At 41.9% G+C, this 22,113-nt stretch overlaps 1 protein-coding gene across 2 annotated transcripts in view; it reads left to right on the top strand.

The window, feature by feature from the left end:
* The window catches only part of LOC139761315 (dipeptidase 1-like), a 154,419-nt gene that overhangs the window by 27,204 nt on the left and 105,102 nt on the right, over nucleotides 1-22,113 (top strand). The window contains exons 1-2 of one of the 2 annotated variants that reach the window (XM_071685368.1): nucleotides 17,911-18,427; nucleotides 21,646-21,825. In XM_071685368.1, coding sequence (XP_071541469.1) covers nucleotides 17,954-18,427; nucleotides 21,646-21,825 — 654 coding nt within the window. In that variant the 5' untranslated portion in view covers nucleotides 17,911-17,953. Of the gene's footprint in view, nucleotides 1-17,910; nucleotides 18,428-21,645; nucleotides 21,826-22,113 lie in introns of those variants that run through there. The other variant, XM_071685369.1, reaches the window with a different exon arrangement.

Here is a 22,113-nt window from a genome sequence, read left to right as displayed (position 1 = left end):
TCTGTTATCTGGCTTGGTTTATTGGTTTCTTTAGGCTCTGGGCCTATCAGCTACTGGGTTATTAAGGCCGTTAATGTGAAGATAACATCCAGTTCTGATTGTAAGGCAGTAGTCTTTGCAGAGATGATTGGCCAATCACCCACTGGCCCACGTGAAACTCGAGTGGAGAATCCACAGGTAAATAGAACAGTCTCTAGAAATTGCAGTGAACCCACAATATATTTTTCCTAATCATAAAAGAAAACGTAGATTTATTGGCCACTTTCTTACCAACAGGGGTCTCTGGGGTCCGTAAGACCTATAGTCCCATTGACACAGCAGGAGAAGAGCATCCCAACGCGCTCTACTGGTCCTTCCTTTATTACAATTGAGTGTGATCATACTCGATCAATGATTAATCAGCTTACTGACTATATGTGACAGTTATTAATCAGCTTATTCACTTTCTGAGACGGTCATTAATCAGCTTATTCACTGAAAGTGGTCGATATTAATCAGCTTTTATTCACTATATGTGACGGTTATTAATCAACTTGTTCATTATATGTGACTTATTAATCATGATATTCACCGATTGTGACGGTCATTAATCAACCTATTGACTATATGCGATGGTCATTAATCAGCATAATCATTGTATGTGACGGTCATTAATCACTTTATTGAATGTGACGGTCGGTCATTAATCACCTTATTGTATGTAACGGTCATTAATCAGCTTAATGACTATATGTGACGGTTATTAATCATTGTATTCAATGTGGCGGTCATTAATCACCTTATTGTATGTGACGGTCATTAATCATATTGTATGTGACGGTCATTAATCAGCTTAATGACAATATGTGACGGTCATTAATCACTGTATTCAATGTGACGGTCATTAATTAGCCAATTCATTGTGTGTGACGGTGTGTAAACCACCCAATGAGTCACGTATCTTTTAATCAAAAGTTCTTCCCTATAATCCAAAGATAAAGTACATAATAGAATAAAATACATTATTAAGTGACCTTATCTTTACTATAGCTTGACCAGCAGTGGGACATTTATATGAGTATTTAATTACTAGTAAAGGAATCATAGATGGATAGTGATTACAATATGCGTTCGGACGACAAATCCGGATTAAGGTAATTTTTTTGGGGGGGCTTCACTCGCCGGAAATCCTTCGCCTCGTAATGGCGTTCGTGAATATGGATTCTGCAAATGGAACAAGTGATCTCAAATTTGGGATTCGCCTCATCATCTGCATTTCGAAATTCAGATGCCAAAAAAGCGTATCGTGCCGGGGGAAAGCTGCTCATAGCTTCCTGTATATCATTCTTCCTCCATCTCCACTCGGCAATGTGGCACACATGCTCTTCGTCAATTCAAGCACACTTTCGTGGAATGGAAATGTTTTCTTCAACGTCTGTGCTGCTGACGTCCTTCCTCGTACAGAGAGGCTGTGGACTTCTCTCCCTCCTCAGTGTAGAACCAGGGTTGTGGCAGCCGGTCCACAGTTATCCCAGCTCTTCATCCTACCCTAAGGGCTAGTCGATAGAATGGGTACCTGGTTTAGGCTAAAGTACATATCTATATATATATATATATATATAATATATATAATATATATATATATATATATATATATATATATATTTTTTTTTTTTTTTTCATACGATTCGCCATTTCCCGCATTTGCGAGTAGCGTTAAGAACAGAGGACTGGGCCTTAGAGGGAAAATCCTCACCTGGCCCCCTTCTCTGTTCCTTCTTTTGGAAAATTAAAAAAAAAAAAAAAAACGAGAGGGGTGGATTCCAGCCACCTGCTCCCTCCCCTTTTAGTCGCCTTCTACGACACGCAGGGAATACGTGGGAAGTATTCTTTCTCCCCTATATATATATATATATATATATATATATATATATATATATATATATATATATATATATATATATATATATACTATATATTTATCTATTTTATCTATTATACTTTGTCGCTGTCTCCCGCGTCAGCGAGGTAGCGCAAGGAAACAGACGAAACAATGGCCCAACCCGCCCACATACACATATATGTACTTAAACGTCCACACACGCACATATACATACCTGTACATTTCAACGTATACATACAAAGACATATACATATATACACATGTACTTAATTCATACTTGCTGCCTTTATTCATTCCCGTCGCCACCCCCACCACACATGAAATGCCACCCCCCTTGATCAGGGCATTCAGGTGCCTGTACCGTCTTAGCTAACATAGAAAACATTGAAACAAATGAAATTATATACTTTTACAAAGCAAATCCCTACCTGTTAAACCTAGCCTGAGACTAGAGAGAGAGAAATAAATCCACAAGATTAATCCACTCTCATACAGCACCAACTGTCGAAGGTTAATCCAACTATGCCAGATTAATCCCTGCGTTCGAGATCAATCGTCTGAGATTAATTTGATCACGAAAGGGTGCTCGATCAGAGGCGAAGATGCAAGATGGTGTAATACGAGGAAGGCTCATCCACCTGTATAGTGATTAAACTGATGATCAATCTGTTCTCCTAATTCTAATCACCTTGTTGGAGGCTTGTTTGGTGGCGACAGTATAAGCAAGAGGGAAGCTACAGTCAGAATCGTGTCTATGGGTCAGTTCCTGAGCAGTGGCCCGAAATGATATGTGTAGATCAGAAAGGCGGAAGCAACACTATTACTGAGGGGGAGAGAGGGAAGGGGGATGGTTGAGGAGAAATGATGATTGGAGAGGTGATAAGACAGGAGGAGGAATTAGATTCCACTGGTCGAGGAGAAATGATGATTGTAGAGGTGATAAGACAGGAGGAGGAATTAAGATTCCACTCTGGGTAAGAGAGAGATGTTGATGAGGCGTCACCAATTGTGTATGAATAGTGCTCCATATGGGATTAAAAGAGACCCTTGTACATGTAGAAATAGTTGCTGGTAAGAAATTTGATTGCCATGTTTACAACACAGCCTTAGGTACATACACAACACAGCCTGAAGTACATACACAACACAGCCTGTTGTACCTATACAACACAGCATGTAACACCTATACAACACAAGCTGCTTTTGAGAGGGCTATTTTGTGTTGTTCATTACGTGCGTTCTCCAAGCCAGAGAAGAGGATATTGTTATTGCATAACATGTTATATGTTATTACAGGGATGAACTCTGTTCATCTGTAAACACATAACTGAAAATGTGTGGGATCTGAGAACTAAATATAAGGTAGGAATTGCATTTTCTTTGGCACAGTCGAATTGAACTCGTCTGTTAAACTTACACGAGAGCATTTAATCTCATAAAAGAGGATTAATCTTTCACAAATGGATTAATTTCGCACTGGATTGTTTTTGTTCTTTTATTACATTTTTTCTTTTTTAATCTCTGGTTGGCCTGTTTCCCTGATCAATGTTGGTTGTGATTAATTCTCTGCCTGCGAATTAATCCCACGTGTGTTAAACGATTATCTGGTCACGGGTGGATTAATCTTAATCTATTGGTTTACCTTGGATGGATCTTACACCAGCGGATTAACCATTCATGAGCGGTTAATCCACCAGATTAATCCGATGGTAAAGGATTAATCTCTTTCCTGATGGAAGTGATAAGCGTAATACAATCAGAGAAACAGACACAGGCATTAAGATTAATAACTCATTCCTTCGTAATTCTAGGAAATTACGTTTTAAAAACGCAATCAGAACCTCAGCCGGAATTAAGAAGATTTAATATAATTACGTTGATTACGATACTAAATCAAAAAAAAGATTAGACACCGAAAAGGATTTGATATAATTACGTTGATTACAATACTAATTCAAAAAGAGTATTGACAATTAGAAGGATCTAATATAATTACTTTGATTACGATACTAACTTAAAAAAAAGAGTATAGACAACAAAAAGGATCTAATATAATTACCTTAATTACGATACTAACTCAAAAACGAGCAATGTAATAACTGAAAATTACTAATGAAGGTAAACATTTATGAATGCTATACAACAGAGATTCAAATCGTTAAAAAACATTTATTTCCAGCCAGGTTTAGATACGTGGATGATGTGTGGTCCTTGTGGCCATCCTCCCAAGATTGTGATGTTTTCTTTAATGAATTAAATAATATTCGTCCAACTATGAAATTCAAGATAGAATGGGGAAAAAGAAAGCAAACTGCTCTTTTTAGATGTGTAGTCAATAGAAAATCTGATCATATGTCCTTTAAAATCTACAGAAAGCCTACCAACTCTGAGAGCTATATTCATTATTTCTCAGTACATGATCCTTCTATACATATGTCTGTAGTTATATCCATGTTTTTAAGAGCACTGCGGATATGTGATCCCATAGGCCTGGTAGACGTATGTAGTCATAGAAGACGTATCTTTAGGCAGTTATATTATCCCAATTGGTTTGTGAACAAAGTTTACTGGAAAGCTAGGAAGACATTTTATGTTTCTTGTAACAAAAATGTGACAAATAAGGATAAGTCTAAATGTTTAGTGTTGCCCTATTCTCTCTCTCTAAGATGCGTACTAAGAGTGCTTGTGATGTTGCTTTCCAGTACAATAACACCATCAGTAAGACCTTAATAAATAGTAGGCCAAATCATGCAACAATTGGGAGTGTTTACGTCGTCAAATGCAAGTCATGTAAATATATTTATATAGGCCAGACTGGTAAAACTGTAACGGAGATGTGTTATTGGCACCGTCATGCAGTACGCAGGGATGACCACAAAAATGCGATCGCTAAACATTGTCATGAAAATGATCACCCTGGCCATAGATCTTGAAAATCCCGTTATTCTATACCCCTCTGCTGATTATGCCACATGTAACGTCTTTAAATGTCTTATTTGCTAATACGAAAAACTTTAACTTGTCCCCATGCAATTTTAAAGCCCATCCTAGCATTAATCAAATCATTATGGGAGAATTGACAAAACACGAAAACATAAAAAAAAAAGTTGTTCAAGACACACCCAGCTACCCAGGTCAACCCCCGCCACGTGACCCCCCTTAATCACTCTCCCTTACAACGGTTACTGCCAGACAAAGCGGACAGTGGTTGGTCTGTACAGATTGGTGCTGGACGGCGGGACTCATGCTTTTCAACTTCTGCTATTATATCTTATGAATTTTTCCTCAATGTGAAGTGTGATATTGTGGGTTTTGTGTACTTATATTTTGGTGTCTTATCTAGGGAATGTTAGCTCTGATATTTTGGGTTTTATATGGCGAAAGTTAGCTTTGATATTTTGGGCATGTGGAGGAGGTCAGCTTTCATAATTTGGGTTTTTACCTGATGGAATTAGCTTTCATATTTTGGGTTTTATCTGAGAAAGTTAGCTTTCATATCGTGGGTTTATCTGAGAAAATTAGCTTTAATATTTTGGGTTTTATCAAGCGGAGGTTAGCTTTCAAATTTTGGGTTTCATCTGGTGTAATTAGCTTTGATGTCTGAGAGGTGTCATCTACTGGAAGCTACTTTCAGTGTATGGAGTATTATTATCTGGGAACGTTAGCTTTCAAAATTTGTGAATATATCCTTTCACTAAACCTGAAATACCTAACCTCCATCATTAACCGAGACATGACCAATGTATTCATGTAATCTTCCGGGGGATATTACACCGGACGTCCACACGTTACGAATTCAGATCTCATTAAACAAAATAATTATTATAAATCATGATGTTATATATAATCAAGATACGCATTTGTGCAAGAACATTTTCCTATGTTAACCGAGATGGTGTGGGCAACTAAGTTCTCGAGATATATATATATATATATATATATATATATATATATATATATATATATATATATATATATATATATATATCTTTCTTTCTTTTAAACTATTCGCCATTTCCCGCGTTAGCGAGGTAGCGCTAAGAACAGAGGACTGGGCCTTTTTTGGAATATCCTCACCTGGTCCCCTCTGTTCCTTCTTTAGGAAAATTAAAAAAAAAAAAACGAGAGGGAAGGATTTCCAGCCCCCCGCTCCCTCCCCTTTTAGTCGCCTTCTACGACACGCAGGGAATACATGGGAAGTATTCTTAATCCCCTATCCCCAGGGATAATATATATATATATATATATATATATATATATATATATATATATATATATATATATATATATATATATATATATATATATATATATCAATCCAAGCCAGGTAAACAATTTATCGACCAACTCTCAGAGGAGGATGAACAGCTGGGTTGACTGTGGACCGGCTCCCGCAACTAGGATTTAAACCTATGAGAAATCGTTTCCGTGGCGGGGGGGGGGGGGGTCAGTGAATGCGTCATGGTCTGCAACGCTAACTGCTACACCTCGGAGGTCATATTCTTAACGCTACCTCGCTAACGCGGGAGATGGCGAATAGTATGAAAATATATATATATATATGTATATATATATATATATAGGAACTCACAACCAAATGCATGATGGTCATACTGAAAGGCATCTGCTCTGCCGCAGATAGACTGACACTGAGTAGATAGTGAGGGCGGAAACATAAAGGGATATACGAGTTGGCACAGCGTGTGGGTGAAGACTAGCACCAAGGGGAAAGGCCCAGGAGAACAAGGTGGATGTACGGGTGAAGGGGGGCTCTCACGTTGCGTAGATGGACCTTCGTATGAGCAGTGGTGTGGCCCAGCATGGTTGAGCGTGGCCATTCCAAAAATGTCTCTTCCAACTGCTTTACTCGTCGGTCCATGGAGCAGTGAGGTTTGGAAAGGTTTTCTCCAGTTACCCCAGGCCTTAGCTACAGCGTGTACAGCTTGGTATGGCTTCCAGCAGCGTCTCAAACACCAGTTCACTGGAAGCCGCAATGGAAGACGAAGAACGCTGGAATGCCGGCGACCCTGGAAGGCAGAACGGATGGCAGTACCACCAAGGCTACTAGGAAGGGTGGCTTTGTTTTCATTGTCAGTCACCTTAATGGAGGCCTAGCGACTTTCCAAGAGCGTCCTGGACCTCGAAGTTCTTTCCTTTCTCTGTTGGGTTATGGTGAAGGTCTTGGGGAATGGAGTAACACCTTGATGATGAGGGTGAGGGAGAGGAGGAGGAGGTATCAGAGATGAGCATCAATGGTACCGATTCCGTGGTTTATCTACATTAAGTCTACCACTTCTTGCATCCAAAAGGACTGCAATAACCTCGGCTGGAAATCACACACGCATGGAGCCAAAATGATGAAGTTCTTGGCAATGCTACAGATAAGCAGTCAGCAATCTACCTGGGGTAGATGGGAAGATCGAAGATCTTAATATCATCACATCTACGATGTTAGTAATCTACCTAGGGTAGATATGAAGATCGAAGATCTTGACATTATAACAGCTGCGCTGTTAGTAATCTACCTGGAGTAGATGTGAAGATCGAAGATCGTAATATTATCACAGCTACGCTATTAGGCAATCTACCTGTGGTAGATGTGAAGATCGAAGATCGTAATATTATCACAGCTGCGCTGTTAGCATTCTACCTGGGGTAGGACATGGTGAGGCTCTCGTATTTTGAAAGAGTTGGCGGAAGTCCCCAGCGATCCTTCTTGCGCTGTCAAGTCGGGATCAGTAGACAGGCACTCTGTACTGCCTCCCAAAGGTGCCATTGTCCTCGAACCAGATGCCCACCATCGCTCCGGAAGCGTGGCAGAATGGGAGTGCGTGTGGTAAGGGAGAATCACCTTTAATCCAGAGGGTAAGAGAGGCACTAAAGATAAGGTTCTGGAATCTTATCGATGAGACAAAAATGGATAAATCTGGTGAGTTCGAACGAGGAAGTTCTTGGCCAATGGACCCAGAGTGAGGTCTGGCTATTTCCTCAGTGTGTTAAGAGTTTCACACCAAGGAAACCTTCCTGGAAACCCATATGGGAGGGGAAAGGAGTGATTACAAGCCCCTGCATCACTGAAAGTTAAGACGTTGCTGGGAAGAAGCGTCTGGAAAAGAACCAATCTTGTTGGGTAGTCGCGTCGCGGTTTTTATCCTTCGGAGAACAAGTGTTGTGGTAACATCCCCAGACGATAGAGTGACCCAACTGGTGACATTGTTAATGTGGCAATAGTTATGCCTTAGTTCGTCCCACTGCTTACTAGGGGGTCACTTATGTCAACAGGGTTACGGACACTGGTCTTGTGAAGACGATGGTGAAAATCAGTACACTAATGAGAGAGAGAGAGAGAGAGAGAGAGAGAGAGAGAGAGAGAGAGAGAGAGAGAGAGAGAGAGAGAGACAGACAGACAGACAGACTGACTGACAGAGAGAGAGATGATAAACTGGAGAAAGGATCCTGCGAATATCTCTCCTGCATCGCTAATGGAGAGAACTTTGGAAAGACGACTCGGTAAGTTGCGAATTCCAGCCCAAGACGAAGGTGGGAAGTTCCAGTGGGAAATCCTCAACTCCTAAAGTCTGTTACTTTCCAGCACCAGCCTGTGGCGTCCCCTGCCTTCTAGATGGTGCACATCATGACCCTGCATGGCACCTCCTGGCCCTCTGTGTGTGTGTGCCATACACTCCTCACTGAGGCTGTGAGTTACTGCCTCTCTCCCCTCGTGCCAGTGTGGCACTTCAGAGTACCGTCACTGGCACTGACTAGCACTCGAGGTCGTTAATGTGGCATTCTAAGCGTTGTTACTGGCACTTACAACCGCTCGTTGGGAGGCAGCGACACTGGGTTTTGTTACTCGGCACCATTTCCTCTGACACTCATCCCGTTTTATGTTTACTCCACGTCTAATGAGGCACTTTTCTGTACTCCCCGTGGCGTTCCAAGTTCACTTCTCCTCACTTCTGTCCTCTTGACTTTTCCCCCAGAGTTCGCTGTAAAAGATTCCCATCTGAAATGGCAGGACTTTTTTGGCGAATAAATTCCAGCTTTAAAGTCTCCCTCTCAAAGGTTCGATTTCGTATTTCTGCGCACACGTGAGAACATTGGCTTTTGATAGAGCAAATTCAAATATAATATAATATATATATATATATATATATATATATATATATATATATATATATATATATATATATATATTGGAAAGGATCACAATTTTGCGCATGATCAAGATATTCCTATGAGTCCACGTGTTTCATTTTCCCCCTGGACTCATAGGAATATATATATATATATATATATATATATATATATATATATATATATATATATATATATATATATATATCTATATATATATATATATATATATATATATATATATATATATATATATATATATATATATATATATATGTTTATAACAACGAAGAAAATGAAACACCATAAGTTCCGAAGTGCACTTTCGTGTAATGATCACATCAGGGGAGATACAAGAATGAGATAGAAGACGTAGAATAGTCAGTTGATATACAAAGAGGAGACGTACCCATGACGCCAATGGTAAACGAGCTCGTCTCGTGGGTTCGACACTGTCCTATTCTTTATGACCCCTCATATCCCACTGGTAAAAATTTAACTCGCCACTAGAGAAAAATCTAGTATTTACTTACCTAAAAATCAACCAGTCACTCTTCTTTTCGTACCGCCTGTGGTGTAGACGTGTACGCTGGGATTTTTTCAGAGTGGCTGAGACCTTACGCTAGGGTCATTCTCAGGGCTGGGGACACAATACCCGAAACCCCTTACCCCCCCCCCCCCACCTTTGACTCACAGGGGCTGGCAACACTGCAACACCAAAAAACACACTGGCCATCTCAGAAACACTCACTCACCTGAAAATGGTTTCTGACACAATACTTATAACCTAGATAAGGGGAAAGGAGGAGGAGGGGCTTTCTGCCTCGCCAAACGCCACCACCACTGAGGTCTCTCACTCTCTCTCTCATATATATATATATATATATATATATATATATATATATATATATATATATATATATATATATGGTGAAATCGCACTTCAGTAGGAGTTTATACAGTTTTATTTAACATGTAATTTTTCTATACATGTGGCACGACATGTTTCGTGGAGACAATCCACCTCATCATCAGGTGGTGCCAGTACTTAACAAAGTTATTTAAATCCCAACATCACACTTGAGTCCCGCCGTCCAGCACCAATCTGTACAGACCAACCACTGTCCGCTTTGTCTGGCAGTAACCGTTGTAAGGGAGAGTGATTAAGGGGGGTCACGTGGCGGGGGTTGACCTGGGTAGCTGGGTGTATCTTAACAGCTTCTTTTATGTTTTCGTGTTTTGTCAATTCTCTCATAATAATTTGGATAATGCTACTAGGATGGGCTTTGAAATTGTCTGGGGACAAATTAAAGTTCTTAGTATTAGCAATTAAGACAGATTCAATGACGTTACGTGTGACATAATCAGCAGAGGGGTATAGAATAACGGGATTTTCAAGATCTATGGCCAGGGTGATCATTTTCATGACAATGTTTAGCGATCGCATTTTTGTGGTCATCCCTGCGTACTGCATGACGGTGCCAATAACACATCTCCGTTACAGTTTTACCAGTCTGGCCTATATAAATATATTTACATGCCTTGCATTTGACGACGTAAACACTCCCAATTGTTGCATGATTTGGCCTATCATTTATCAAGGTTTTACTGATGGTGTTATTTTACTGGAAAGCAACATTGCAGGCAAAAAAGATATTGCATCTTAAAATAAAATTGTATGAACTCTTACTGAAGTGCGATTTCACCTTCATACTATCAACACGGGCTAGTTTGCTCATCATATATATATATGTATATATATATATATATATATATATATATATATATATATATATATATATATATATATATATATATATATATATATGAAGGCTAAGATTGGGGTGTCTAAATGAGTGTGGATGTAACCAAGATGAGAAAAAAAGGAGAGATAGGTAGTATATTTGAGGAAAGGAACCTGGATGTTTTGGCTCTGAGTGAAAGTGGTTTGGGAATGTCTTGGGAGTAAAGTCAGGGGTTAGTGAGAGGACAAGGGCAAGGGAAGGAGTAGCACTACTCCTGAAACAGGAGTGATGGGAGTATGTGATAGAGTGTAAGAAAGTAAACTCTAGATTGATATGGGTAAAACAAAGTTGATGGAGAGAGATGGGTGATTATCGGTGCATATGCACCTGGGCATGAGAAGAAAGATCATGAGAGGCAAGTGTCTTGGGAGCAGCTGAATGAGTGTGTTAGTGGCTTTGATGGACGAGACCGGGTTATAGTGATGGGTGATTTGAATGCAAAGGTGAGTAATGGGGCAGTTGAGGGAATAATTGGTATACATGGGGTGTTCAGTGTTGTAAATGGAAATGGTGAAAAGCTTGTAGGTTTATGTGCTGAAAAAGGAATGGTGATTGGGAATACCTGGATTAAAAAGAGAGATATGCATAAGTATACGTATGTAAGTAGAAGAGATGGCCAGAGAGCGTTATTGGATTCCGTGTTAATTGATAGACGCGCGAAAGAGAGACTTTTGGATGTTAATGTGCTGAGAGGTACAACTGGAGGGATGTCTGATCATCATCTTGTGGAGGAGAAGGTGAGGATTTGTAGAGGTTTTCAGAAAAGAAGAGAGAATGTTGGGGTAAAGAGAATGGTGAGAGTAAGTGAGCTTAGGAAGGAGACTTGTGTGAGAAAACACCAGGAGAGACTGAGTACACAATGGAAAAAGGTCAGAACAAAGGAGGTAAGGGGAGTACGGGAGGAATGGGATGTATTTAGGGAAGCAGTGATGGCTTGCACAAAAGATGCTTGTGGTATGAGAAGCGTGGGAGGTGGGCAGATTAGAAAGGGTAGCGAGTGGTGGGATGAAGAATTAAGATTATTAGTGAAAGAGAAGAGAGAGGCATTTGGACGATTTTTGCAGAGAAATAATGCAAGTAACTAGGAGATGTATAAAAGAAAGAGGCAGAAGGTCAAGAGAAAGGTGCAAGAGTTGAAAAAAAAGAGTTGAGAGAATATCATTAAATTTTAGGGAGAATAAAAAGATGTTTTGGAAGGAGGTAAATAAAGTGCGTAAGACAAGGGAATGAATGGGAACTTCAGAGAAGGGGGCTAATGGGGAGGTGATGACAAGTAGTGGTGATGTGAGAAGGAGATGGAGTGAGTATTTCGAAGGTTTGTTGAATGTGTTTGATAAGAGTGACAGATATAGGGTGTTTTGGCCGAGGTGGTGTGCAAAGTGAGAGGGTTAGGGAAAATGAATTGGTAAACAGAGAAGAGGTAGTAAAAGCTTTGCGGAAGATGAAAGCCGGCAAGGCAGCAGGTTTGGATGGTATTGCAGTGGAATCTATTAAAAAAGGGGATGACTGTATTGTTGACTGGTTGGTAAGGTTATTTAATGTATGTATGACTCATGGTGAGGTGCCTGGGGATTGGCGGAATGCATGCATAGTGCCACTGTACAAAGGCAAAGGGGATAAGAGTGAGTGCTCAAATTACACAGGTATAAGTTTGTTGAGTATTCCTGGTAAATTATATGGGAAGGTATTGATTGAGAGGGTGAAGGCGTGTACAGAGCATCAGATTGGGGAAGAGCAATGTGGTTTCAGAAGTGGTAGAGGATGTGTGGATCAGGTGTTTGCTTTGAAGAATGTGTATGAGAAATACTCAGAAAAGCAAATGGATTTGTATGTAGCATTTATGGATCTGGAGAAGGCATATGATAGAGTTGATAGAGATGCTCTGTGGAAGGTATTAACAATATATGGTGTGGGAGGCAAGTTGTTAGAGGCAGTGAAAAGTTTTTATCGAGGATGTAAGGCATGTGTACGTGTAGGAAGAGAGGAAAGTGATTGGTTCTCAGCGAGTGTAGGTTTGCGACAGAGGTGTGTGATGTCTCGATGGCTGTTTAATTTGTTTATGGATGGGGTTGTTAGGGAGGTAAATGAAAGAGTTTTGGAAATAGGGGCAAGTATGCAGTCTGTTCTGGATGAGAGAGCTTGGGAAGCGAGTCAGTTGTTGTTCGCTGATGATACAGCGCTGGTGGCTGATTCATGTGAGAAACTGCAGAAGCTGGTGACTGAGTTTGGTAAAGTGTGTGAAAGAAGAAAGTTGAGAGTAAATGTGAATAAGAGCAAGGTTATTAGGTACAGTAGGGTTGAGAGTCAAGTCAATTGGGAGGTAAGTTTGAATGGAGAAAAACTGGATGAAGTGAAGTGTTTTAGATATATGGGAGTGGATTTGGCAGCGGATGGAACCATGGAAGTGGAAGTGAATCATAGGGTGGGGGAGGGGGCGAAAATTCTGGGAGCCTTGAAGAATGTGTGGAAGTCGAAAACATTATCTCGGAAAGCAAAAATGGGTATGTTTGAAGGAATAGTGGTTCCAAAAATGTTGTACAGTTGCGAGGCGTAGGCTATGGATAGAGTTGTGCGCAGGAGGGTAGATGTGCTGGAAATGAGATGTTTGAGAACAATATGTGGTGTGAGGTGGTTTAATCGAGTAAGTAATGATAGGATAAGAGAGATGTGTGGTAATAAAAAGAGTGTGGTTGAGAGAGCAGAAGAGGGTGTTTTGAAATGGTTTGGTCACATGGAGAGAATGAGTGAGGAAAGATTGACCAAGAGGATATATGTGTCAGAGGTGGAGGGAACGAGGAGAAGTGGGAGACCAAATTGGAGGTGGAAAGATGGAGTGAAAAAGATTTTGAGTGATCGGGGCCTGAACATGTAGGAGGGTGAAAGGCGTGCAAGGATTAGAGTGAACTGGAACGATGTGGTATACCGGGGTCGACGTGCTGTCAAAGGATTGAACCAGGGCATGTGAAGCGTCTGGGGTAAACCATGGAAAGTTGTGTGTGGCCTGGATGTGGAAAGAGAGCTGTGGTTTCGGTGCATTATTACATGACAGCTAGAGACTGAGTGTGAACGAATGTGTCCTTTGTTGTCTTTTCCTAGCGCTACCTCGCACACATGAGGGGGGAGGGGGTTTGTTATTTCATGTGTGGCGAGGTGGCGATGGGAATGAAAAAAGGCAGACCGTATGAATTATGTACATGTGTATATATGTATATATCTGTGTGTGTATATATATGTGTACACTGAGATGTATAGGTATGTATATTTGCGTGTGTGGACGTGTATGTATATACATGGGTATGGGGGTGGGTTGGGCCATTTCTTTCGTCTGTTTCCTTGCGCTACCTCGCTAGCGCGGGAGACGGCGATAAAGCAAAATAAAATATATATATATATATATATATATATATATATATATATATATATATATATATATATATATATATATTCTCCTGCTAAAGTGCAGTTTCATATTTTTCCAGTACTAATTAAAAAAAGTACTGTATTTCTCGCTGGGTGTCAGGGAATTTTTCGAACTCACATGTTGAAATACTGTGATGGGTGTGCTGCAGATATTCAGTTTTTCCTGCCATCATAACTGTCATAAGACACCCCTGGCATCATGACACTGTCACAAGACACCCCTGGCATCATGACACTGTCACATGACACCCCTGGCATCATGACACTGTCACATGACACCCCTGGCATCATGACACTGTCACAAGACACTCCTGGCATCATGACACTGTCACATGACACCCCTGGCATCATGACACTGTCACAAGACACCCCTGGCATCATGACACTGTCACAAGACACTCCTGGCATCATGACACTGTCACAAGACACTCCTGGCATCATGACACTGTCACATGACACTCCTGGAATTGTGACACTGTCATATAACTCTCCTGACATTGTGGCACTGCCATTCAACACTACTGCTCACATCAACTCGCTAAGCGTCATGTATAATACACTGAAACCAGAACTCCCTTACCCACAGCCAAGCCTAACACACCATTTCCATCAGTTTCCCTTAACTTCATAAGCCCTGGTTCAGTCTAACCGTAACTCGTTTCCCCTCATACAACACATCACTCCAATTCACTATATCCCATGGCTACCCTTCTCCTTTATTCCTCAAAGCCTCTTTTCATCTCTTCCCATCTTTTTAATATTCCCCCTCCCTCTTACTCCTTCCACTTTTGGCATTACAGATCCTCTTTGTGAATCTATCTTCACTCATCCTCTCAAAATGTTCAAACCATTTCGGCACACCCTGGTTAGCACACTACCACATCCGTTCTTACATTATCATTCCGTACAGAATCATTATACATTTACACCAGTTTCTGCTCCTGTCACTGAAGGTTTTTATGAATTATGATACAATAAACCAATGATTCTATTTAGATAACATTAATGATATTCAAACCAATGATTCTATTTCGATAACATTAATGATATTCAAACCAATGATTCTATTTCGATAACATTAATGATATTCAAACCAATGATTCTATTTTGATAATGATAATCAGCCGTCCAATGAGGTAGTGGTTTGTGGGGGAGCTTTATTACTATGTTTCCTGAGGTATGTTGAATACCTTAGTCTGTCCAATGAAGCCCAGAGTAAAGCATTATCACGAGTGTTTAGGTACACAGTTATTTCTCTTGTAAACAGAGATGACATATCTACAGGGTTCTCATTCATCCCAAGTCAGGGGTATCTACATGGTTCTCATTCACCCACCTGTATGGAATATCTACATGGTTCTCATTCACCCACCTGTATGGAATATCTACATGGTGCTCATTCATCCACCTGTATGGAATATCTACATGGTTCTCATTCATCCACCTGTATGGAATATCTGCATGGTGCTCATTCATCCACCTGTATGGAATATCTACATGGTGCTTATTCATCCACCTGTATGGAATATCTACATGGTTCTCATTCATCCACCTGTATGGAATATCTACATGGTTCTCATTCATCCACCTGTATGGAATATCTACATGGTTCTCATTCATCCACCTGTATGGAATATCTACATGGTTCTCATTCATCCACCTGTATTAAGTACTGCCCTTCTATCTGGCGTAGCTCATCCTTCGTTATTTTGGTCAGAATGGAATCAAAACCTTTGGACTGTCACCTCTCATTAACCACCCCCCTTCCTTTCGTCTTAATGTGGCATCATTCTATCTATTCCATGAGTTCCTTGCTTTTTTTTCCAGTCCCTTTGACTTGGCTCCGTGGCCAGTGACTGGACGCTGCTTCCCACAGTTTATGTGTGTCGGGGGACCAGCCAGCCACACGAGGATTGACCGTTATAGTACCTTAATCTTTCGCTGTACAGAGAAGCTATGGGTCTGACTTCTTTCTCTCCCATTTCCTTCTTCCTATAGCATTGCTACTGTCAAATGTTGCGAAGAGAAACATCTCAGACTCCCACGTCAATCACTAATTCATTCCGTACAAGTTTATTATCCTGCTATAACGAAAAGATAGATTAATGATTCTATATCTTTTGATATACTGAAAGTCAGTTTATCCTGATTATGTCTGCTGTGACACAGTGTATATATATCCTGTTGGTTCAGTGTTGTTTTAACACGATGCTATTCATCACATGTATGTGCCTCCCTAACTTCAGCACATGTATGTGTCTCCCTAACTTCTTCACATCAATGTGTCCCCCTAACTTCTTCACATCAATGTGTCCCCCTAACTTCATCACACCAATGTGTTCCCTTAACTTCATCACATCAATGTCTCCTTAACTTCATCACATCAATGTGTCTCTCTAACTTCATCCCATCAATGTGTCTCCCTAACTTCATGACATTAATCTCTCTCTCTCCATCTCTCTCTCTCTCTCTCTCCAGCAAGACTGAACACAACGTGGGAAATGGAGGTGGCAGAGGCGAGAATTGATGGCGCAATAAGAGTTGATTTACCCACGTAAATCACAGGCAAACGACGTTATGGTATAGACTGAAAGCACTAAGGACTTGTGTTATCCCCAGACTCTCGAGCTGGCCCTCTGTTGAGCGTAAAGTCTACTAAAAAAAAAAAAAGAAGTGAATAAATTTGAAATAAATTGATAATTTCTATACAAAACTGACGAATCTATTAGAGAAAAATTATGGTTTTTATCCCTGAATATCCTGACGTATGTTAATATTCATTTCGATATCTTGTGAGGAATATTGCGAGGAATATTGTTGTGAGGATTTTGTATAACTCAAGGAATTATAATCTTAGACGAAAGTGATGAAATTCTACTGCAACAGAAAACGCGTCTTGTGGAAATTGTCGATAGATACGACGCGTCTTGTGGAAATTATCGATAGATACGACGCGTCTTGTGGAAATTATTGATGGATTCGACGCGTCTTGTGGAAATTATCAATAGATTCGACGCGTCTTGTGGAAATTATCGATAGATTCGACGCGTCTTGTGGAAATTATCGATAGATTCGACGCGTCTTGTGGAAATTATCAATAGATTCGACGCGTCTTGTGGAAATTGTCGATAGATACGACGCGTCCTGTGGAAATCATCAATAGATTCGACGCGTCTTGTGGAAATTGTCGATAGATACGACGCGTCTTGTGGAAACTGCAGGAGAATTATGAATGACGAATCCCTGACGATGGTTAACTGAAGTTAGGGGGACCTGAAGGGGGGACTCAGGGCCGGGGGACCTGAAGGGGGGACTCAGGGCTGGGGGACCTGAAGGGGGGACTCTCAGGGCTGGGGGACCTGAAAGGGGGGACTTAGAGTTGGGGGACTTGAAGGGGGGACTCAGGGCTGGGGGATCTGAAGGGGGGAACTTAGAGCTGGGGGACTTGAAGGAGGGGACTCAGGGCTGGGGGACCTGAAGGGGACCTAAAGTGGGACTCGGGGCTGGGGAACCTGCAAGAGGGGACTCAGGGTTGGGGGACCTGCAGGAGGGGACTTAGGGCTGGGGAACCTGTAGGGGGGGGACTCAGGGCCGGGGGACCTGAAGGGGGGACCTGAAGGGTGGGGACTCAGGGCCAGGGGACCTGAAGGGGGACCTGAAGGGGGGGACTCGGGGCTGGAGGACCTGAAGGGGGGGGACTCAGGGCATCATGAACAGCGATGACGCTGGAGGCGTTGGCGTGGACGGGTCCCCCAGGGTGTCGCTCAGAGCCGCCCCTGGCCAGACGCGGGACGCCCCCCCGGGGCTCTACGAGACCCAGGTAGGGCAAGGCACCCAGGGGCTCCTGCTGGAGACCTACCCGACGGTGCGGTACGCCCGTCCCGACGTCACGGACACGAGGGGAGGGACGTCGTGTCTCCGTCCCCTCACGGACGGTCGGGACTGGCAGGGGACGGACGTGTTCACGGACGGTCGGGACTGGCAGGAGACGGACGTGGCCTTCGGGTACTTCCCGAGGGCGGCCGACCACACGCGCCCCGTCGGCGAGGACCACACTCGGGTCTCGGGCGACGGAGGCGCGGCCAGGGACCAGCAGTGGCCGAGGATGGCGACAGTGGCGGCTCCTGAAGGAGGATACAGGGAGATGGGTCGTCCACCCTCCCACCACGGCTCCCTGTGTACGGTGAGTTGACCCGACACACACACACACACACACACACACACACACACACACACACACACCCTTGCTGTCTAGTTCCTTGCCTCTTCCCATACCACACGTAACATAGCGGCTCCAGCCATGTTCTCTCAGGCAATCACACGGAGCCATGTGTGTGTGTGTGTCTGTGTGTGTGTGTGTGTGTGTGTGTATGTGCGTGTGTGTGTATGTGTGTGTGTGTTACTGGGAGAGAGTTTTACACTTGTATACCCTCGTCTCTTCACCTTGTATACATGTACCATGTCTTTACTCTTGTGTATGTATGTATACACACACACACACACACACACACACACACACACATACACCCATTTATCGACCAGCCCTGAGGGGAAGTTCAACACCTGGGATGGATGAGGGCCAACTGCCATACCCAGGACTCGAACCCTGGCAGACACTAGGCGAGAATCATGCTCAGCAACGCCAACCACAGCATCGTGCGAGCGTCTGTGTCTGTGTGATTGCTATTTGTGTGGTATGAGGAAGAGGATGGAGGAGGGGGGTGTCTACACACGTTGAGCCCCATCTATCACACTCTCGCTACTATATACTATCTTCATTTCCAATTCTATCCGTCAGTTTAGTCCATTTTCCCACTACTTTCTACGGTAGAAAAGTACTTCTTCACATCATTTCTAGCGTTTCTTGTCTAAATTTCATCATGTGGCCTCTGATTGTCCCATTTGTAGCATCTTTCGAAGAGCTAATCACTGGTCACGTCACTGGACTAGTTTGAATGTAGGTAGTGTTCAGTGAGGCGTGTGTGCGAGTAGGAAGAGAGGAAGGTGAGTGGTTGTAAGTGGATGCGTGAAGGATGTATGATATTAACATAAGTAATCGATTGGCTAATGAACGGGGATGATGTGTGAGGTACACAAGACGGTCTTACAGTGAGGAGCAGGTCCACAGCGAGAGGGGGGGAGGGGAGTAGGGAGCTGTGAGGCGAGACATTCGATAACAAACAACACAAGAATGGAAAGGTACTGCAGCATGCTTGTTGGCCCCCCAGCGAGGCAGCGCTGACCCTCACCCATCCACCCACTTTCCTCCATTGTAGACCTCCTCCACCTTCTAATTATAACCTCATATAATTTTCACAGTTACACTCCTATTGGCCCATTTATTCCATCCATCAGCAATTCTGTATCCAAGACACTGTTTTTACTGTGATCTGTTTTTACTGTATCTGATCTGTTTTTAGTGTATCTAATCTGTTTCTACTGTATCTGATCTGTTTTTACCGTATCTGATCTATTTTTACTGTATCTGATCTATTTTTGCTACATCTGATCTGTTTTTACTACATCTGATCTATTTTTACTGTATCTAATCTGTTTTTACTACATCTGATCTGTTTTTATTTTATCTTTTCTAGTTATCTCAAGTGTATACTTGGAGTATATCATTGGTAACCCTTACATTGACCCCCCCTCATCCACACATGTATACTTCCAGGTTACCCTCGACCCGAAGTCTGTTTACGAAATGCACATCCCATTTTCTAATTCTCTGCTCATAGGAAAGGCTTCGAACGCCAGGTATCAATGCTGTCATTACCACTGTAAACAATGTGCCGTCTCAGCTAACATAGCAAACAACGTGCCGTCTCAGCTAACATAGCAAACAACGTGCCGTCTCAGCTAACACAGCAAACAACGTGCCGTCTCAGTTAACATAGCAAACAATGTGCCGTCTCAGCTAACATAGCAAACAACGTGCCATCTCAGCTAACACAACAAACAACGTACCGTCTCAGCTAACCCAGCAAACAACGTACCGTCTCAGCTAACATAGCAAACAACGATTTACAACCCAAACAAGAAGGATTCCTGATCATTAATTACATAGTCTACATTTAGCAGCAAACTGAGGCCATCAGACGCGATAGTCTGGGATAATTGCGCCTCATTAAGGAAGAAACGGGGGTTAATTAAGACGATAATAACACTCTGATGATGGAAGGTTCAAGTGCAAATACACAAGATAGAAGCAAGATGGCACGTGCATGGAGGCACTGCACGTCACGTGCAGGGAGACAGTGAACTTACCTATCTATCTATCTATATATCTATCTAACCTTTTCTTCTACGGCATGTTTCCCAGAGGGTTAATGGCCAAACCACCTCGTTTGGGTCTTTGGTGTGTGTGTGCGTATGTATGTGTGTATGTGTGTGTGTGTGTGTGTGTGTGTGTGTGTGTGTGTGTGTGTGTGTTGTGTGTCTGTGTATATGTGTGTGTGTCTGTGTATATGTGTGTGTGTAACTCATCCTCTGATCGTTCATAAGGATCAAGTCAATGTCCTTTTATTATCAAGTTCTCGACACTATGTTGCCAGATGAACATCCTGAACCCAAACTAGTTATCTTTCACAATTATAAACAAAAAAATTCTCACATTGACGCTAAAAAAAAAACTTTTTTTTAGACAAGTCAGACTTTTCCTCTCGTTTTCTTTCTTTTTCCTCTCGTTTTCTTTTCTGTGTTAATTTCGCTTTATTACCTTCAACATCACTTAGATTACATTACAGTAATTATCACCTTCAACATCACTTAGATTACATTACAGTAATTATCACCTTCAACATCACTTGGATTACATTAATTATCGCCTTAGAAATGTTAAAAAAAAATGATTAGAAGTAAGGAAAATGGGAAACGGGGAGAAATCTGCCAGGACTTGTGGTAGAAAACGGAATAACGTTCTCCGTAGTTGTCACTTACAACCTGTTTTCTTTGCTTAAGAAATTACTTGTGTTATTCTTTGCTATTTCTTAAGAAATTACTTGTGTTATTCTTTGCTATTGCTTAAGAAATTACTTGTGTTATTCTTTGCTTAAGAAATTACTTGTGTTATTCTTTGCTATTGCTTAAGCAATTACTTGTGTTATTCTTTGCTTAAGCAATTACTTGTGTTATTCTTTGCTTAAGAAATTACCTGTGTTATTCTTTGCTATTGCTTAAGCAATTACTTGTGTTATTCTTTGCTTAAGCAATTACTTGTGTTATTCTTTGCTTAAGAAATTACCTGTGTTATTCTTTGCTATTGCTTAAGCAATTACTTGTGTAAGAATATCTCGCTACATTTGACTGATTCTGGGAGCCCTCCCTCTACTTTCACTTGCCCCTCCCTCTACTTTCACTTGCCCCTCCCTCTACTTTCACTTGCCCCTCCCTCTCCCTCAGCTGCCTCAGATGACGATCCTGGAGGCGCGGCTGAGCGAGGCCCTGGGCCTCCCGACGGAGGAAGGATGGCCCGTAGGGCGGCGCCTCAGCAGGAGCCTGGAAGACCTGCCCACAGACATCCAGGAACATATCCTCAAGTGCCAGTGTTCCTGCGACCATCTGGGCTACGGTAACTACTCGGTACGTCTACCTTTATCTACCTATTTATCTACCTGGGATATGGCAATTACTCGGTACGTCTACCTTTGTTTACCTATCTATTTATCTACCTGGGATATGGCAATTACTCGGTACGTCTACCTTTATCTACCTATCTATTTATCTACCTGGGATATGGCAACTACTCGGTACGTTTACCTTTATCTACCTATCTATTTATCTACCTGGGATATGGCAATTACTCGGTACGTCTACCTTTATCTACCTATCTATTTATCTACCTGGGATATGGCAATTACTCGGTACGTC

This window comes from Panulirus ornatus, chromosome 40, assembly GCF_036320965.1.
Source record: "Panulirus ornatus isolate Po-2019 chromosome 40, ASM3632096v1, whole genome shotgun sequence".
Classification (NCBI taxonomy): Eukaryota; Metazoa; Arthropoda; class Malacostraca; order Decapoda; family Palinuridae; genus Panulirus; species Panulirus ornatus.
Note: the sequence above shows the minus strand (reverse complement) of the source record. Positions and strands in the feature narration are given on the sequence as shown.